Source organism: Hyperolius riggenbachi, chromosome 12 (genome assembly GCF_040937935.1).
Source record: "Hyperolius riggenbachi isolate aHypRig1 chromosome 12, aHypRig1.pri, whole genome shotgun sequence".
NCBI lineage: Eukaryota > Metazoa > Chordata > Amphibia > Anura > Hyperoliidae > Hyperolius > Hyperolius riggenbachi.
This window is the reverse complement of record NC_090657.1, coordinates 38,778,974-38,798,569: the sequence shown is the minus strand read 5'-3', so window position 1 is coordinate 38,798,569 and position 19,596 is coordinate 38,778,974. Positions and strand designations below refer to the sequence as shown.

Sequence of the window (19,596 nt, the reverse complement as noted above, 5' to 3'; positions counted from 1 at the left end):
GGAGATAGCGCGGCTCTATGTAAGAACAAACACTGTTTTTGAACAAAAACAGTGTTTATTCTCGGCTGTGTCCCACTTGAGCTGAGAACAGACATTTTTTGTCCATTCTCCGCTCATCGCCAAACTGATAGTAAACGGCTTGCATTTTATAAATAGGAGCCGTTCACATTTGCCACTCTGCAACGGATCCGTGAGAACCACTGTGGTAACTGCACTTTGTAACTGCACTGTGCAGCTCGTGAGAATCCCGGGCCTGACGGACATGTTACCCCACATAACCTCTGTGTGGATACGAAAGCACAAAGTCGTTATTTCTCTGTGTGAGAACTGAATGAACAGCAACCATTTCAGCACAATGTTAGGTTTTGCTGATTTTGCCGTGATTGTGCTGTGTTGACGATTCCAAAAAGACTGCATCCAAAATTTCAGGAGTGATTCTCGTTCCCTGAACAAGAATCACGATTGCAGTGAAATCTCCGCGATTTTAAGGCCCGGTTCACAATGGCAGTTAAAAAAAAAACAGTCCTTCGCAGATCGTAAAGGAACAGATCTCAACGGATGCGAAGGGTTCCAATGTTGTTAACCCATGGATCCATTCACATTGGTCTGTTCAAACGGATCCATTAAGCACGTTCCGCTGAATGGACCGCAAGTTTGGTGCTGCAGCAATTTTTCTGGACCGCTGAGCCCAGCGGAATGGAAATGGATGTTGAAGCACTAAATTGGGGGCAATGAGAAACGGATCCTTTAATCACATTGGCTAGAAAATGTACCGTTCTAGCCAGCAAAAATCTACTTTGGTGATGGAAGCCTGGGTAGTATATAGGGAAATGGAACAGAAATGGATCCATTCGAACGGAAATCTGATCTGTTTTCATGGATCCGTTACCCAGAAAGTGCCAGTATGAACTGGCCCTAAGTGTGAAACAGCTCTTATATCTGCATGAAACTTCAGACCTCAAAATGGAAATTGTCAGATATTTGAGCCAATTGGCCATGGTAACAGTATTGCATTATGGGTCAGCACAAGATTCAACCAAAATCGATTTTTTTTTCATTATTAAGAATGCTAATCAAATCGGAGTTCAGTTAATTTAGGTAAAACTTGTGCTTGACCCAAATTCGGATCTTATCACTATCCCTCACCTGGGTGTCGCTGTTGGTAAGTTGGATCCTTGGCAGAAGGAAATGTAATGAACATGATGGGCAGATTCTCACAGATCTCCTCCAGCTCTGACGAGAACTTCTGCATCCTAAGAAGAGATTAAAAAAATGCCTTGAACCTCCATAGGCTGAAACTAACACATTCAGAACTGCTTCACTGAGACTGTCTGTAAGCTTTTCCATTGGTTTGAAAAGTCTTTTGGCTTATTTGTGAAGAACGGTAGGTTATGGGCTTTTTGAGGAAAGTACATATGGACCTGTGTCTTTAAAGGATACCCGAAGTGACATGTGACGTGATGAGATAGACATGGGTATGTACAGTGCCTAGCACACAACTATGCTGTTCCCTTTTTTCTTTCTCTGCCTGGAATGAGTTGAATATTAGGTATGTAAGTGGCTTACTCAGTCCTGAATCCAGACAGGAAGTGACTACAGTGCGACCCTCACTGATAAGAAATTCCGACTATAAAATACTTTCCTAGCAGAAAATGGCTTCTGAGAGCAGGAAAGAGATAAAAAGGGTCAATAGTTCATAGATTTTAGCTCTGGCATACTTCAATGAATGTGTCATTGAGCAAAAACAATAAAACAGTTAAATCTTAAAAAGTAGATTTAAATATAAAATAAAACTGTGGAATACCTTAGAAAGTAATTTTTAGGAGAAGGAAGATAGATGCAATCTTTTATTTAATTCGTTTATTTTCGCTTCTGGTGTCCTTTAACCCATCCCACGCTCCATTACAAGCCACCTCTTGTGCCAATTGCGCTTCATCTTTCAACCCAGAAGGAGGAAGAGTTTGTAGCCACGTGACACAGCTTGGAATGCAGCATGGGATGGGTTAAAGAAGAAGGCTGCTGGGTAAGTTTAACACCCCCCCCCCCCCCCCGCACACACCCGCTGGATTCAGCGCTCCGCCCTCCATGAACCTACAAGCCCCCAACAAACTGCACCACAAGTGTGCAGGCTGTACCAGCTGTCACTTCTCCCTTACTTCTGTTGCCAGTCATGGATGACTACAGGTGCCCTTTAATGTTTAGTATTAGGTAGCCAGAAGTACCCTCAATATTAAATAAATAGAGGTAACCCTAAGTATAAGGTAGCTAGAAGAACCTCAGTCTTAAGTAGCTAGAGGTACCCCTGACTGAAAGGAGATCGATAGGGAAGGAGGGAGGGGCTTGGGGAGGGGAGTGAGCTGCTTTTCCATCATCAGGCACCTGTAGGCATGAGCCTACAGTGCCTTATGCATGCCTACAGTGCCTTATGGTAAATACGGCCCTACATATGTGCATCCGCAAAAATGTGTAATTCAGCGCCAAACTGAACCTGAACGTTCTATTTAAAGAGAACCCGAGGTGTGTTTTTCAAATCTCAATAGGACACAGAGGCATGTTCTGTGCACAATGACATGCTTCTGTGTCCTTCTATTGCTATTCCTAATTTAGATGAATTGTTGAATTCAAGAAAAACTACTTACAAGTTGTTGAGGTCACTCTCCTGGTAGAGCCAGAGATTAGTGGATTTCAGCCCAAGTTCTTCACTTGTCCCACGAAGGCCAACAAACACTAAAAAGCATCCCATTGCACACTGTAATTTAGACATGATTGAGGCCACCTCTGCAGGAGGAAAATAGAGCAGTGCTGGGTTACTATGTACAAGAAAATACAGAACAGGATCTCCTAAACCCAACATTTTTATTGTTAAATTCTGAAAGCAAAGATGTCTAGTGTGAATTCTAGTACAAAATTGACCCGGTGGCAAGTTACACGTGCTGGGTCAATGAGTAGAGGCTCCCCCATGAGGATGAACATGGGAGCTCAAGGACTGACAGAGGAACGCACCAGCCTGATAGGTGAGACGCTCTACGGCCAAAAACGCTGCAAGGGCCCTGGGAACCACAATAAAGTTGGAGTAAGCCCTTAGGTGGGCTTGGCATCCGGAACTGGAGCCCATTGAAGGGTATAGGAATTGTTACTAATGCAGCTTACGGTGGTAGGGTGTCAGGGAGGCTCCATGTTAATTTTGCCCAGTGCCCCATTAGAACCGGCCCTGTATTGCTACAGTGCTCTAGCAGGCTCATTTGACTTGCAAAGTAATGGATAAAATACCTTTTTGTATCTACAGTATACACGTTCGATGGACTTCAGAAGGTGCATGGCTATGTTGTCCATAATGACAAAAACACAACAGTCTGCAAGATGGTGTAGATTGCAGGTAATAGTATGCGACTTACCCCTTACTCTCTGCCATATGTACAGTTATACTTTAAAATGTGTAGAACCACCTAATATGTGATTGGGAATATAATATGGTAGCTTACTGAATAGAACTTAATAAAATTGCTTATTCTTTGCAGAAATAATTATTCGTTTATAAATTATTTTGTCAATGTTTGCCTATTGTATAATCTTACCTCACTCTGCTTTACATTCTTAAATTTGTTATTGGTGTTACCGGCATCTTTACTGCTGGCAACGTGAGAAGACTATATGACATTTCTTAACCACTTGAGGACCACAGTGGTAATCCCCCCCCCCCTAAAGACCAGGCACATTTTGGCTAAATGGCCACTGCAGCTTTAAGGCGCAGCTGCAGGGCTGCATAACACAGAACACGAGTGATTTCCCCCTCCCCCCCCCTTCCCTCCCTCCTTTTCCCCCCACCAACAGAGCTCTCTGTTGGTGGGGTCTGATCGCCCCCCAGTTGTTTGTTTATTTTTTTATAAATATTTGTTTGCTTTTTTTTTTTTTTTAAACCGTTTCCTCTGCCTCTTCCAGCCAGCTTCCCTCCCTCCCCCAGCCAGCCTATCACAGCGATCGGCTGTGATAGGCTTCAGCTTATCACTGCCGATCGCTCTCTTGTCCCCCAGGGGGACAGTCGTGTCACATGGCTGTCCCCAGTGCAGCGCTGCTGCTAATCGCAGAGCTGCGCTGTGTAAATAGACAGCGATCTCACCGTCTAACAGTCTCCCGAGCGGCAATAGCCACTCAGAGACTGAAGAGGGGGCGGAGCTCCGCCCCCGAGCATGAGATGCGCGCGCAGCGTGCGTGTGATCGCATGTAAATTAGAGCCCCAGGACTTGACGCCAGTTGGCGTTAGACGGTCCTGGGGCTGCTGCCGCGGCCACGCCCATTGGTGTGGGGTGGTCGTCAAGTAGTTAAAGAGAGACTGGAGTCTCTCAATATTCAGGTTTTTATTGTAAAGATCTCTTTAATATCAAAGCCCTAACTAAAACGCTGCATCCCCGCGGCTGCACACTAACTAAATCTCCCCAAACTCCCTGGGGCACATTGCGGGGAGCGTTTCCGTGTAGAGGCAGAGCTTTGGGCTGTACAGTGGGATGCAAAAGTTTGGGCAATGTTGTCATTTAGGAGACACACAGTTATATTTGAGAAGTGAATGCAGTGTATTGCATTTACAGAAAATGCACAATAATTGTTTAAATAAAATTAGGCAGGTGCATAAATGTGGGCACTGTTGTCATTTTATTGATTCCAAGACCTTTAGAACTAATTATTGGAACTCAAATTGGCTTGGTAAACTCAGTGACCCTTGACCTACATACACAGGTGAATCCAATTATAAGAACGAGTATTTAAGGGGGTCAATTGTAAGTTTCCCTACTCTTTTAAATTTCTCAGCAACATGGGGGTCTCAAAACAACTCTCAAATGACCTGAAGACAAAGATTGTTCACCATCATGGTTTAGGGGAAGGATACAGAAAGCTGTTTCAGAGATTTCAGCTGTCTGTTTCCACAGTTAGGAACATTTTAAGGAAATGGAAGACCACAGGCTCAGTTCAAGTTAAAGCTCGAAGTGGCAGACCAAGAAAAATCTTGGTTAAATAGAAGCGACGAATGGTGAGAACAGTCAGTCAACCCACAGACCCATCAAAGACCTACAACATCATCTTGCTGCAGATGGAGTTACTGTGCATCACTCAACCATTTGGCGTACTTTTCACAAGAAGATGCTGTATGCAGAGGAAGCCTTTTTTCTGCCCACAACACAAACAGAGCCGCTTGTGGTATGCTAAATCCGATTTGGACAAGCCAGCTTCCTTTTGGAATAAGATGCTGTGGACTGCTGAAACTAAAATTGAGTTATTTGGGAATAACAAGGGGCGTTATGCATGGAGGAAAAACAACACAGCATTTCAAGAATAACACCTGCTACCTACAGTAAAATATGGTGGTGGTCCCTTCATGCTGTGGGGCTGTGTGGCCAGTGCAGGGACAGGGAATCTTGTCAGAGTTGAGGGACGCATGGATTCCACTCAGTATAAGCAGATTCTGGAGACCAATGTCCAGGAATCAGTGGCAAAGCTGAAGCTGCGCCGGGGCTGGATCTTTCAACAAGACAACGACCCTAAACACTGCTCAAAATTCACTAAGGCAGTCATGCAGAGGAACAAGTACAACGTTCTGGAATGGCCATCTCAGTCCCCAGGCCTGAATATAATTGAAAATCTGTGGTGTGAGTTAAATAGAGCTGTCCATGCTAGGAAGCCATCAAACCTGAATGAACTAAAGATGTTTTGTAAAGAGGGATGGTCCAAAATACCTTCAACCAGAATCCAGACTCTCTTTGGAACCTACAGAAAGTGTTTAGAGTAGGGATGGGACGACGAATCCGGCGAATCCACGAATCCCTCGAATATTAGGAAATATTCGAGATTCGTGGACTCGAATCCCGACGCCATTTTCCGTTCGCCGAATCCGCCGAATCCCGACGCTGCATCACCGCGCATCCGCCGCTTCCCCCGCTCGCAATTGTCCTCCTCCCGCTCCCCGCAGCCTCCTCCGCTCGCCCGCCGTATAAATAAGAAGCAGCAGCCTCTCACCTCCAGCGTGGAGCCCCGAGCGGCAGACCTCCTGCACACTTCCTTATTCCCCCTAGTGACCGGCTCTTACTATGCGTCATCAGTAAGAGCCGGTCCAGTGGCCACTAGGGGGAACTAGGAAGTGAAGGGAGAAGTCTGCCGCTCCGGGCTCCACGCTGATGCTGGAGGTGAGAGGCTGCTTCTCCTTATGTATGCAGGGGGACGAGCGGAGGAGGCTGCGGGGGGTGGGAGAAGGATATGTGCCACCCATAAGAAGCCCCCATAGCCTGCTATCTATACTGAAGCCCCCATACGAAGCCCCCCATAGCCTGCTATCTATACTGAAGCCCACCATAGCCTGCTACCTATACTAAAGCCCCCATAGCCTGCTATCTATACTGAAGCCCCCCATACTGAAGCCCCCCATAGCCTGCTACCTATACTAAAGCCCCCCCATAGCCTGCTAACTATGCTGAAGCCCCCAATAGCCTGCTACCTATACTGAAGCCCCCATAGCCTGTTACCTATACTAAAGCCCCCATAGCCTGTTAACTATACTGAAGCCCCCCACACTGAAGCCCCCCATAGCCTGTTACCTATACTGAAGCCCCCCCATAGCTTGCTACCTATACTGAAGGCCCCTATACCCTGCTACCTATACTGAAGGCCCCTCTACCCTGCTACCAATACTGAAGCCCCCTATACTCTGCTACCTATACTGAAGGCCCCTATACCCTGCTGCCTATACTGAAGGCCCCTATACTCTGCTACCTATACTGAAGCCCCCTATACTCTGCTACCTATACTGAAGGCCCCTATACCCTGCTGCCTATACTGAAGACCCCTATACCCTGCTGCCTATACTGAAGCACCCTATACTCTGCTGCCTATACTGAAGGCCCCTATACCCTGCTGCCTATACTGAAGGCCCCTATACCCTGCTGCCTATACTAAAGACCCCTATACCCGGCTGCCTATACTGAAGCACCCTATACTCTGCTGCCTATACTGAAGGCCCCTATACCCTGCTGCCTATACTGAAGGCCCCTATACCCTGCTGCCTATACTGAAGACCCCTATACCCGGCTGCCTATACTGAAGACCCCTATACCCTGCTGCCTATACTGAAGCCCCCTATACTCTGCTACCTATACTGAAGCCCCCCATACCCTGCTGCCTATACTGAAGGCCCCTATACCCTGCTGCCTATACTGAAGGCCCCTATACCCTGCTACCTATACTGAAGCCCCCTATACTCTGCTGCCTATACTGAAGGCCACTATATCCTGCAACCTATACTGAAGGCCCCTATACCTTGCTACCTATAGTGAAGGCCCCTATACCTTGCTTGCTATACTGAAGACACCTTTACCTAGCTACCTATAGTGCGGGCAACTATTCCATGGATCGCACAATTCTTATGTGCAGGATTCGTTAGATTCGGGATTCGAAAGGTTCGAGATATTCGAGAACCTTTTTAGATTCGGATCCGGATTCGGATTCTAAGAAATTGTGGATTCGTCCCATCCCTAGTTTAGAGGCTGTAATTTCTGCAAAAGGAGGATCCACTAAATATTGATTTCATTTCTTTTTTGTGGTGCCCAAATTTATGCACTTGCCTAGTTTTGTTTAAACAATTATTGCACACTTTCTGTAAGTCCAATAAACTTCATTTCACTTTTCAAATATCACTGTGTGTGTCTCCTATATGATATATTCAACTGACATTTTTATCGTAACAACCAACGGTTTATACAGGAAAATCATGACTATTAACAATGTTGCCCAAACTTTCGCATCCCACTGTAGCTCTGACTCTACACGCCTCCATCAGCGTGGATCGCCGCGTATTCCCGCCCCTCTGTCTTCTTTCACTGAGGGGGGTGGGGGAGAGGCGGAGATGCTCGCGGATTGATGCGCATGGAGGCAGAGCTGCAGCCCAAAGCTCTGCCTCCCTGGGCAGCAAACTCCATGGGCAAGAAAGTCGTGGATTTTTGCTGGGGAGTTTAGGGTGATTTTGTTAGTGTGCAGCCGCGGGGATGCAGTGTTTCAGTTAGGGCATTGATGTTAAAGAGATTTTTAAAATAAAAACCTGAATTTTCTAAGACTTCAGAGTCTCTTTAAGTGGTCTATGAGAATTGTAAGGAAACTTCGAGTGAAGTATGATCTGATGTTAGTGGTGGAGCAGAAATGCAGAAATCAAACCCACAAACCTTGATTCAGGTAATACCTTTAATGACTGTCAGGGGCGCTCCTAGGGTCCTTGGAGATCGGGGGCACCTGTGGGCACTAGGTGGGAGGCGTATGTGGTGTGCGCATCGCTCCGTGGCAAAAAATGGGTGTGGCTGTACAGTGAGTGGGTGTGGCCATGGGTGGGGCCAAATATACATTAACTTAGCAGCGGTGTAAGCTACAGATAACGGGCCTGCCCATCAAAATATTGGATGGAGCCCCCTGTCCTTTATTTAGATAATTTACAATCAGTATAGGCATAGATCAAAGATGTATACGCACGTACAATTTTGATTGGTCAATCACTGAACAATTTTACCACCCCCATGCAGTAAGTGGGCCAACAGACAATGCTTTTGATGAGGAGAGCTAAAATTGGCTAATCAAAATTGTATGTGTGTACCAGGCTTTACAGCTAATACTGTACATACTGAACGAGTATGAGTAGCAGGGATCAGCATACAATACAGCTGGTTTAAAATCAGTAAAGGCACAGAGTAACACCTTATACTGTACATACTGGAGGTAGATCAGCACACAGTGCAGGCACTAGAGAACAGCTTATACTGTACATACTGTAGGCAGCAGAGATCAGCACACTGCAGCTAGCGTGCCGAAAAATATGAGGGTTACATTGCCGAAAAATGAGTGTGGCCATGGACCAGAATGTGGGTGTGGTCACTGGTGGAGACAAATTTACATGAACCTAGCAATGGTGGGACATTAGATTATGACAGTGGTGGCGAACCTGTTGGCGGTCGAGTGCCCAAACTGCAACCCAAAAGTCACTTATCTATCGCAAAGTGGCAACAGCAATTAAAACTAAATACTGTACAAACGTTTTAACTCATACATGAACATTATGGAAAATCCAAGTTGAAAATAAACTGTGAAGCTAAACAATTTCATCCATCCTGCTCCTGAAAAAATGTATTCATTTTTTTTAGAACCTCCCAGTTTTATTTTCTGTTTTAAAAAGCTAAATAAAAGTAGGTTTAATGCTCTTGTCCCATATGATGATGATTCAGCTTTTCCCATAGTCTCACAGTTAGCAATCATGTGACCCCCAACAAGACAAATTCAGCAATCATGAGGCCCCTAATAAGACAAATTCAGCAATCATGAGGCCCCCAACAAATCATGAGGCACCCAACAAGACAAATTCAGCAATCATGAGGCACATAAATAGACAGCATTTCACATAAATAGGCAGAATGCCCCCTTAATATGGTAGACACCTCTCACCTGGCTTCTGCATTCTCCTCTACTAGCTGCTGTGCCTGGCAATACTGTTTTTGGCTGGATTGGGGATGGTGTGTGGGCTGAAAGGCCTGGCAGTTATGCTGTGGCCTGGCTGGCTGTGATGCTGTGGCTGGGTTGGCTAGCGGTGATGCTGTGACCTGGCTGGCGGTAATGCTGGGCTGTGCTTGGCTGGTAAATGCTGGCATGACTGGTGGTGATGCTGTGGCCTTTTTCACAGTGATTCTGGGCTGGTTGGCTGGTGGTGATGCTGAGCTGGCTGGCCTGGATAGTTAAGGTAGCGCCAGGAGTCCCCCAGTTTAGGTAGTGACAGGAGCCCCCCAGCTCATTTAGATACAGGAGCCCCCCAGTGTAAGTAGTAACAGGTGCCCCCCAGTTCAGGTAGTGACAAGGACCCCCCAGTGTATGTAGTGACAGGAGCCCCCAGTTTAGGTAGAGACAGGAGCCCCCCCCAGTTTAGGTAGTGAGTGACAGGGACCCCCAGGTTAGATAGTGAGTGACAGGCGCTCCCCAGGTTAGGTAGTGAGTGACAGGGACCCCCAGTTAGGTAGTGACAGGCGCCCCCCTTACCTTGACAGCCAACATGCCCCCCACGGCCGCTTAGTGCTGTTTTTGGGGGCTGGAGGGGTCGCAGTATGAGGGGAGAGCTTGGTAGCACATCGGCGGGGAGGGTAGACTGTCCCCCTCCCTCACCTCGGGCTCTCCCCTCTGCACTCCCCTCCAGCACTGAATAGTCCATATTCAGATGTTGGGCAGCGGCAGATACATACCTTCCTTGTGCTTCACAGATATTCCTCTCTCTAGCTTTTGACGTGACTTCCTGTTTATACAGGAAGTAGCGTCAGACACTAGAGGGAGAAACATCCACGCTGGAGCGCAAGGAAGGTATGTATCTGCTGCTGCCCAACACCTGAATATGGACTATTCAGTGCTGGAGGGGAGCGCAGAGGGGAGAGCCCGAGGTGAGGGAGGGGGGACTGTATGCTGCGACCCCTCCAGGTCCTAGCGGGGCACTCCTGTAAATAGATTGGTTGGTAGACGGCTCCCCCCCCCCCCCCCCTAAAATAGGGCTAGTGACGCCCCTGCTAACTGTACATGGTTTATTGCAAACTTTTTTAAAAACTATATTGCAATCTTTCGAAAGCTTGCAATAAACCACGTACAGTTAGTCATGAACCTTTCTGGCGATAAACCCAAGTCAGGCTCGGGGTGCAAAAAAAAAGCTGCCAGGAGCGGTAATCCCAAGCCTGACTTGGGGTAGCCGCCAGGAACTATAGGAAGAAAGCGGCAGCGTGGCTGCGTTTCAACTCGCCTCCTTGACAGTAGTGCTGCTCATCAGGATTCCGGATATCCGGGTAGACCCGGATATCCGAACTTTTTAGGCCTATTCGACCGGATTAAGGAAAGCTGTTCCAGTATCTGGATAGCTATCTGCGGATAGTTGGCTGGGCTATGCGGATATCCGCGTAAAACGCAGATATCCACGGATATCTGGACCATTGAAATACTGTATGAGGTTCAGGACATCATGGGAGCCAATCAGAGGGCTCCCAGCAGAAGCACCAGCAACCAATCACAGAGGGGAACCCTGGCCAGCCCCACCTGACCTCATTGAGCCAATCAGAGGCCTCCCAGCCTAAGCCCTGGCACCCAATCATAGAAAGAAACACTGGCCAGCCCCCCTATATAATGAGGGCTGCCATGATGAGACAGATCATCGTGGCTTGCTGAATGCTCACTGAGAGACATGCTCCTGCTCCAGTGCTGGTGCCCTACAAAGGGATGTACACCATTATAAACCTAAGCTGTTCAGTGATTAACCCCTTCACTATCACTACAGTATTCCTAGATCATTCATTTGCTTGATTGATGTCATAAATATGACATTTTGAGTGTGTGCTGCAGTGCTGCTGCAGCTGCTATGTGCAAAGTGCCACGTGCAAATGGCAAACAAGTGCAAACACGTGCAAATATATGCAAACACGTGCAAACTGCAAAGACGTGCAAAGACGTGCAAACATTCGCAAAGTGCAAACACGTGCAAATTGCAAACACGTGCAAACACTTGCAAAGTGCAAACACGTGCAAAGTGCCACTTTGCACTTGGCACTTTGCACGCGTTTGCACCTGTTTGCACCTGTTTGCAATTTGCACGTGTTTGCACGTGTTGGCACTTTGCACGTCTTTGCTCATGGCACTTGGCCCTTTGCATTTGGCACTTGGCCCTTTGCACTTGGCCCTTTGTACTTGTCCCTTTGCACTTGGCACTTGGCACTTGGCCCTTTGCACTTGGCACTTTGCATTTGGCACTTGGCCCTTTGCATTTGGCACTTGGCCCTTTGCACTTGGCACTTGACCTTTTGCATTTTTCACTTGGCCCTTTGCACTTGGCCTTTTGCATTTGGCACTTGGCCTTTTGCATTTGGCATTTGGCCCTTTGCACTTGGCACTTGGCCCTTTGCACTTTGCATTTGGCACTTGGCCCTTTGAACTTTGCATTTAGCACTTGGCCCTTTGCACTTGGCCCTTTGCATTTGGCACTTTGCCCTTTGCATTTGGCACTTGGCCCTTTGCACTTGGCCCTTGCATTTGGCACTTGGCCCTTTGCACTTTGCATTTGGCACTTGGCCCTTTGCACTTGGCATTTGGCACTTGGCCCTTTGCATTTGGCACTTGGCCCTTTGCACTTGGCATTTGGCACTTTGCCCTTTGCTCTTGGCATTTGGTACTTTGCCCTTTGCATTTGGCACTTGGCCCTTTGCACTTTGCATTTGGCACTTGGCCCTTTGCACTTGGCATTTGGCATTTGGCCCTTTGCACTTGGCATTTGGCCCTTTGCATTTGGCACTTGGCCCTTTGCACTTGGCATTTGGCACTTTGCCCTTTGCTCTTGGCAGTTGGCACTTGGCCCTTTGCATTTGGCACTTGGCCCTTTGCACTTGGCCCTTTGTACTTGGCCCTTTGCACTTGGCACTTGGCCCTTTGCATTTGGCACTTTGCCCTTTGCACTTGGCCCTTTGAATTTGGCACTTGGCCCTTTGCACTTGGCCCTTTGAATTTGGCACTTGGCCCTTTGCACTTGACCCTTTGCACTTGGCCCTTTGCACTTGGCCCTTTGCACTTGGCCCTTTGCACTTGGCCCTTTGCACTTGGCCCTTTGCACTTGGCCCTTTGCACTTGGCACTTGGCCCTTTGCACTTGGCACTTGGCCCTTTGCATTTGGCACTTTGCCCTTTGTACTTGGCCCTTTGCACTTGGCCCTTTGCATTTGGCACTAGGCCCTTTGCACTTGGCACTTGGCCCCTTGCATTTGGCACTTGGCCCTTTGCACTTGGCCCCTTGCATTTGGCACTTGGCACTTGGCCCTTTGCACTTGGCACCTTGCACTTGGCACTTGGCCCTTTGCACTTTGACAGCCATTTTTTTTTGGGAGGGGGGGATTTTAAGTCCCCACATCATCAATTAGTGTTCCCCTTTCAAAAATAATGATGCTACATATCTAATTGACCATTAAAAACATTTTTAAAGCAATTTAAAGGGCACTTCCGGTTTTTTGATCCAGATATCCGAATCCGGCAGATATCCCGGATAGTGGGGTTGGATATCCGACCCGGATTCGGATTGGAAATTTTTTGATCCGGACATCCGGCCCGGATTGGATAGAGGGGTATCCGGATCCGAATTGGTTCCAGATAGTGAAAAGTGGTATCCGAGCAGCACTGCTCGACAGGCACTCTTCTTCCGGTCCATGGAGGCTCTGGATCCCTCAGGTAAGATCATAGTTTGTCGTCATGATGACAGACGGCGATCTCACTCTAGGGGTACAGCACCACCCGGAGGATGGAGGTAGAATTGCAGCGCTGGATCTCAGGGAGGTGAGTAAGTGATGGGGCTGCTGCAGATCTCTCTAGCGGTATGATTTTTGCTTCTGCTTTTAGGGTTAGAAAGCATGTGAAAAAATTGCATCACTTGTAGACCCTAAAATCTGGAAATAATTATACCGCCAGGGAGGTTAAAGGTATTACCTGAAACTTGCAGTGAAATTGAAAGGGAAATTATATAAACCCTTTATTTTCTTTCAAAAAGTGCCGCTTACCCAGCTGTCATGCTGATCCTTAGCCTCATCTTTGCTCTGAGACATGGACTGATTAGATCTGGTGTTCAGATGCTACTGGTGGGCATTGCTATTTCCACATGTGAAAATCAGACTTCACTGAGGCCAAAACTACTGTATGATGATCTTCAAAAGATAATAAAGATAACTCCATGCAGGGCCAGGCCGAGGCAGAGGCTGGAGAGGCTCCAGCCTCAGGGCGCAGTGTAGGATGGGGCGCACAATTCATTCAGCTGTCATTCCCAATTGTGTTTGAAGCAGAAATAAATAAGAAAAGGGGATACATGGCAGTGACTGCAAGCCAGATAACTAGAGATTAAGGTGTTGGAGAGGTTGGGGCCCTGGGGCACCTATTAGTCTAATAGCAATCAGTGTGTGACAGCTGGGGTGGGAGGGATGGAGGGGCGCACTTTGCTGTCTCAGCCTTGGGTGCTGGAGGACCTTGTCCCGACTCTGACTCCATGTTTCTCTCACTTCAGGTTCCTCTTAAGGGACCCATACACTGGTCGATTTCAGCCGTCGATCGACCGATCGATTCGATCAAATCAATTGGAAATCGATTTGTGGCCCATTTCGATCGATTTGATTGATCTGACAGGATGGAAAATCTAGGTCTATCTGCTGCTGCCAGCAGATCGATGGTCCATGCAGTTGCATTGGATCTAATGCCCAATAAAGCATTAAGATCGATTTCCAATACATTTAATTCTGAAATCTGTTGGAAATCTGTTCCTAGTGTGTGGCACACATCAGATTCCTGTCAGATTCCGACTTGACAAGCAAATGACAGAAATCCATCTAATGGTCGAATCTGCTGCAAATCTATAAGTGTACGGCCACCTTTACCCTTCCTTACCTGGAGCAGCTTTGACCTCTGGAGGCAGGAGTCGCTCATAGGTGTTGAAGAGGCCGGCATCAGATATGATGATGGGCGCATGGATAAGTACTTCCCCCTCCTTTCTCTGTACAGCTACTCCTAATGAGGAAACATGAAATACATGAAATACAAAGTAACTTCTGCTTATACTATTACATGTATAGATTTTCTAGTGCATTTTTTTTAGTTGTTAAAGAGAATCTGTAACGTCAAAACGTCCCCTGGGGGGTACTCACCTCGGGTGGGGGAAGCCTCCGGATCCTAATGAGGCTTCCCACGCCGTCCTCCGTTCCTCAGGGGTCTCGCTGCAGCCCTCCGTACAACGGTGACGTCAATATTTACCTTCCCGGCTCCTACGCAGGCGCTCTGACGGCTGTCGGCTCCAAAGTAGGCGGAAATACCCGATCGCCGTCGGGTCTGCTCTACTGCGCAGGCGCAAGTCTCCGGCACCTGCGCAGTAGAGCGGACCCGACTGAGATCGGGTATTTCCGTCTACTTCGGAGCTGAAAGTAGCCACAGCGCCCCCGCTGGAGCCAGCAAAGGTAAATATTGAATTGACAGTCGGGTCTGTCACCGGACTGTTCGGAGGGCTGCAGCGAGACCCCCGTGGGACAGAGGATGGCGTGGGAAGCCTCATTAGGATCCTGAGGCTTCCCCCACCTGAGGGGAGTAGCCCCCAGGGGATATTTTTGATGTTACAGTGTCTCTTTAATGCTTTTTTACTTGTATTAGACTATATAATGTTGAATCTTTACTTGTTGCCAAACCTAAATGTCCCTCCTGCCTGCCTGGTGCCTACACTTACCTCCTTCAATACACCATTCCCCCATAATACACTCCTGTCCTACTAATAACCCATCCTCTATAATAAAACCCCTGTGTCCCTGCGTCCTCCTCTGTCCCTGTGTCCTCCTCTGTCCCTGTGTCCGTGCTTCCAGACCTGACAGCCTGCTGTCTGTGAACCTTATTGCATTGTGGGAAATAACAGCTTTTTCCAACTGCTAAGCAAGCAACATCTCCCGGTGCGCATATACTGCAGATAGCGGTGGAGGATGGGCGAGCGGGACACATATGTGCTCGCAATGCTGGGCGGGAGCCGTAGCCTAGCGCCCATTTTTTAATGGGTGGGCTTTTTTTACTAGTATAGATATAATAACCTTCACCAGATTCCTCTCATCTCTTATTCACCATCATCCACCCTTGATTTTGGTTACCAACCCATAGTGACACGTTGGGCCCGATCCAATTCACTTATTCTCCTAAGTTTTCTCCTAGGAGATAAAAATCCATCTTGGGTTTAAAATATCTTTTCAGCATTCTGCAATTGACAAAGTACCAAAGAGTAGGAGACAAAGTATTTCTTGTTGGCTGGTGGCTCAAAAGGAGAAAACTTAGGAGAAAAAAAGAATTGAATCGGGCTCATTGTGCTGTTGCTGAAGTATTACTATTTGCACTAGTGATATAGGGCAGTACTCTGTATGCATTTGTTTTAGTTGCAAGTGTCGACAGACTATAAGTAAAATACGTTTCTGCCATTTTCCTTCCCCAAACCCCTATCTGGCTTCCCCCTGAGATCACCTGTGGCTCTGCCATTGGTCAGCAGGACCCGCGACACTGGGGCTCGTACGAGTACTCTCCCTCCAGCACGCTCGATGATGGGAATCATATGGAAGGCAATTTCACTGCTTCCTCCTCGCGGGTACCAGGCTCCTCTTTTGTAGTGTTGCAGAAGGATGGCATTGATCATAAAACTGGAATCATTTGGAGGGACGCCTGTAACAAACAGAGATCAATATAAAGCAGGACTCTTTGGCCAAATGCAGTAATCATTTAGACATTTCAGAGAGCTGTGAAGTCACGCTTACTGTCTTAAAGAGAGGAACTCCAGTGAAAATAATGTAATATAAAAGTGCTTCATTTTTACAATAATTATGTGTAAATGATTTAGCCAGTGTTTGCTCATTGTAAAATCTTTTAAATCCCTGATTTACATTCTGACATTTATCACATGGTGACATGGCAGGTGATGTAGCTGCTGCTTGCTTTTTTGGCAGTTGGAAACAGCTGGAAACGGCTATTTCCCACAATGCAACAAGGTTCACAGACAGGAAACTGCCAGGACCATGATCCTCAGAGTTTCCTGTGGGAGGGGTTTCACCACAACATCAGCCATACAGAGCCCCCTGATGATCCATTTGTGAAAAGGAATAGATGTCTCATGCAAATGGGGTATCAGCTACTGATTGTGATGAAGTTCAGTTCTTGGTCATGGTTTCTTTTTAAGCCTGGTACACATGCTAGAGTGTTTTTGGCAGAGGCAGCTGACCAGGGCGGAGCCTGCGAGAATCTAATGTACAACTGCATGTACAATGGGACCTTCGGGCAAAATTAACCTATAGCTCCCCTGACAGACACCCCCCCCCCCCCCCCAAGCATTATTGGGGCTGACAAATTCGCCCACCAGGGGTCCCCAGCTCTCCCTGTGTGTACGAACATTGTCAGTCAACAGGATTAAAGTCTGAAGAAGGATTATTAGCCTAAAGCATACTCTTTTTCTTTTAAGTTCGCCAATAAATGGTATAATCCTGATTCAAAACATATTGCATTTACTAATGGCCAACATGGTACAATATTCTACTGCAACTACTAGTCCAAATAGTTCATAGAATACTCCAGCTGTGAAAGACCATCGAGGCTAAGGCCTTTAGGAAGGGTCATCAGTTCTTTGTTCTGTTGGAGCAGAGCTACCAATAAAACACTAGTTTTCACAGTCTTGAGAAAATTTGCCCAAATATGTTAAAGGATATCAGTGCCTTTGTCTGGTAGGTCTACTGCCAGTCTTTTTGCTGGTAGTTGCAAAGAACATCTGGAGTGGGAATTACGTAAGCACCTGTCCGCTGTTTCTCTTAGGTGTTATCTAACGTGTTCACGGAACTAAAATTGTTCATATTTATTTCCACTTCGGTCTATAAACTGGGTAGAACAGACATGTCCAAAGTCTAGCCTGGGGGGGGCAAATGCAGCCTGCCAAGCCCTTTCTGGTGGTCCTCAAAGCTCTCTACAGTTGTTAATTTGTAGCCTGCAGGCCGTAGCTGTGGTGCTGAATGCAAGGGCCACCATGTATCCCCACTCTGCCTCCCCCTTTGCTCGCCTGTAGGTTATCATCCACCACTTTAGTAGTAACAGCCACTGATTAGCAGCTGACACTATGCCAGCAGCAGTAGCCGCCACTGATAAGCAGCTGCCACTATGCCAGCAGCAGTAGCAGCCACTGATTAGCACCTGCCACTATGCCAGCAGCAGTAACAGCCACTGATTAGCAGCTGCCACTGTGCCAGCAGCAGTAACAGCCACTGATTAGTACCTGCCACTATGCCAGCAGCAGTAACAGCCACTGATTAGCACCTGCCACTATGTCAGCAGCAGTAGCAGCCACTGATTAGTACCTGCCACTATGCCAGCAGCAGTAACAACCACTGATTAGCACCTGCCACTATGTCAGCAGCAGTAGCAACCACTGATTAGCAGCTGCCACTGTGCCAGCAGCAGTAACAGCCACTGATTAGCAGCTGCCACTGTGCAAGTAGCACTATGCCTGCATACTGAAAGGGCCTTTCAAAAGGTCCGTACACATGTCGGACTGGAGGCAACGACGGGTCCGTCGTAGCCTCCCACTGGGTGGGCGTTCCAAAGACAGGCCGGTGTGTGTACGCACTGTCGGCGGACTGATACGGCTGTTTCTGAGCGATCCGCCCGGCGGATCGCTCAGAAACAGCCGTATCAGTCCGCCGACAGTGCGTACACACACCGGACTGTCTTTGGAACGCCCACCCAGCGGGACCTGCAGTGTGGACCTGCGGCTTGTGTACGGACCTTTAGGCATTGTTCTAATCAGCAGGAGATGACCAGAAGACAATGCACCAGAGATAATGACCATTCACTACAGAAAATAATCTAATTATGCATTCTAACAGAAGAATCTAACAGAAAATTGTATGGTGTATTCCCAGCATAACATAAAATCTAAAGCCCCATCTACACGATACGATTCTTTGTACAATTCTATTACATTCTATTTACGATCTGATTAAATCCGACATGTCCGATCGGGATTTGATTCAATTAAATTTAATTAAAATCGAATCAAATCGAATCCCGATCGGACATGTCGGATTTAATCGGATCGTAAATAGAATCGTAATCGAATCATACAAAGAATCGTATTGTGTAGATTGGGCTTAATGTAAAAATCTTAAAATGGCCATACACTGGTCGATTTGCCATCAGATTCGACCAGCAGATAGATCCCTCTCTGATCCAATCTGATCAGAGAGGGATCGTATGGCTGCCTTTACTGCAAACAGATTGTGAATCGATTTCAGCATGAAACCGATCACAATCTGTGGTGGTGCTGCACCCCCCCCCCCTCCCCCGCATACATTACCTGCTCCAGCCGGCGCAAGTCCCTGCTGTCACCGCTGTCTTTTTCTCCGCTGGGTTCCAGACCGGCTGGCTTCACTTCTTTCTGTCCGGGGAAGTTTAAACAGTAGAGGGCACTCTACTGTTTAAACTTCCTGCCGGGGCAGGAAGTAGCCATCTGGTCCGGAATCCGGAACCCAGCGCGGAGAAGACAGCGGGACACGCGCCTAGTGGAACAGGCAATGTATTGCCACTGTATTGCGTCGGTCGTCGGGCATTCAGAACGCCACTATCGATGCACTCGCGACTAGAGATGGCCCGAACGGTTCGCCCGCGAACGGTTTCAGGTGAAATTTAGGTGGTTCGCGTTTGCCGAAGGCGAAATTTTGCGGAAGTTCGATTCGCCCCCATAATGCTCCATTGAGCACAACTTTGACCCTCTACATCGCAGTCAGCAGGCACATTGTCGCCAATCAGACTACACTCACTCCTGGAGCCCAACCCCCCTTATAAAAGGCAAGGTTCTCCTGTCATTTTACTCACTTGTCTGCCTACAGTAATTACTTAAGGGACAGCTACTGACAGACTCTGCTAGGGAAAGCTTAGTTAGGCTCTTGTAGACTTGTTCCTAGCTGATCGTTATTACTCCCTCCTCCCAGAGGGAGGAGGGTCTTGTCTTCCAGGGAATTGTATGATTTCAAAAGCCAGC

At 47.5% G+C, this 19,596-nt stretch overlaps 1 protein-coding gene across 1 annotated transcript in view; it reads right to left on the bottom strand.

The window, feature by feature from the left end:
• LOC137540927 (all-trans-retinol 13,14-reductase-like) overlaps positions 1-19,596 on the bottom strand; it is a 95,305-nt gene that overhangs the window by 41,584 nt on the left and 34,125 nt on the right. The window contains exons 5-8 of the mRNA XM_068262105.1: positions 16,047-16,241; positions 14,448-14,567; positions 2,640-2,778; positions 1,147-1,253 (exon numbers count right to left, since the gene is read on the bottom strand). Coding sequence (XP_068118206.1) covers positions 1,147-1,253; positions 2,640-2,778; positions 14,448-14,567; positions 16,047-16,241 — 561 coding nt within the window. The remainder of the gene's footprint in view (positions 1-1,146; positions 1,254-2,639; positions 2,779-14,447; positions 14,568-16,046; positions 16,242-19,596) is intronic.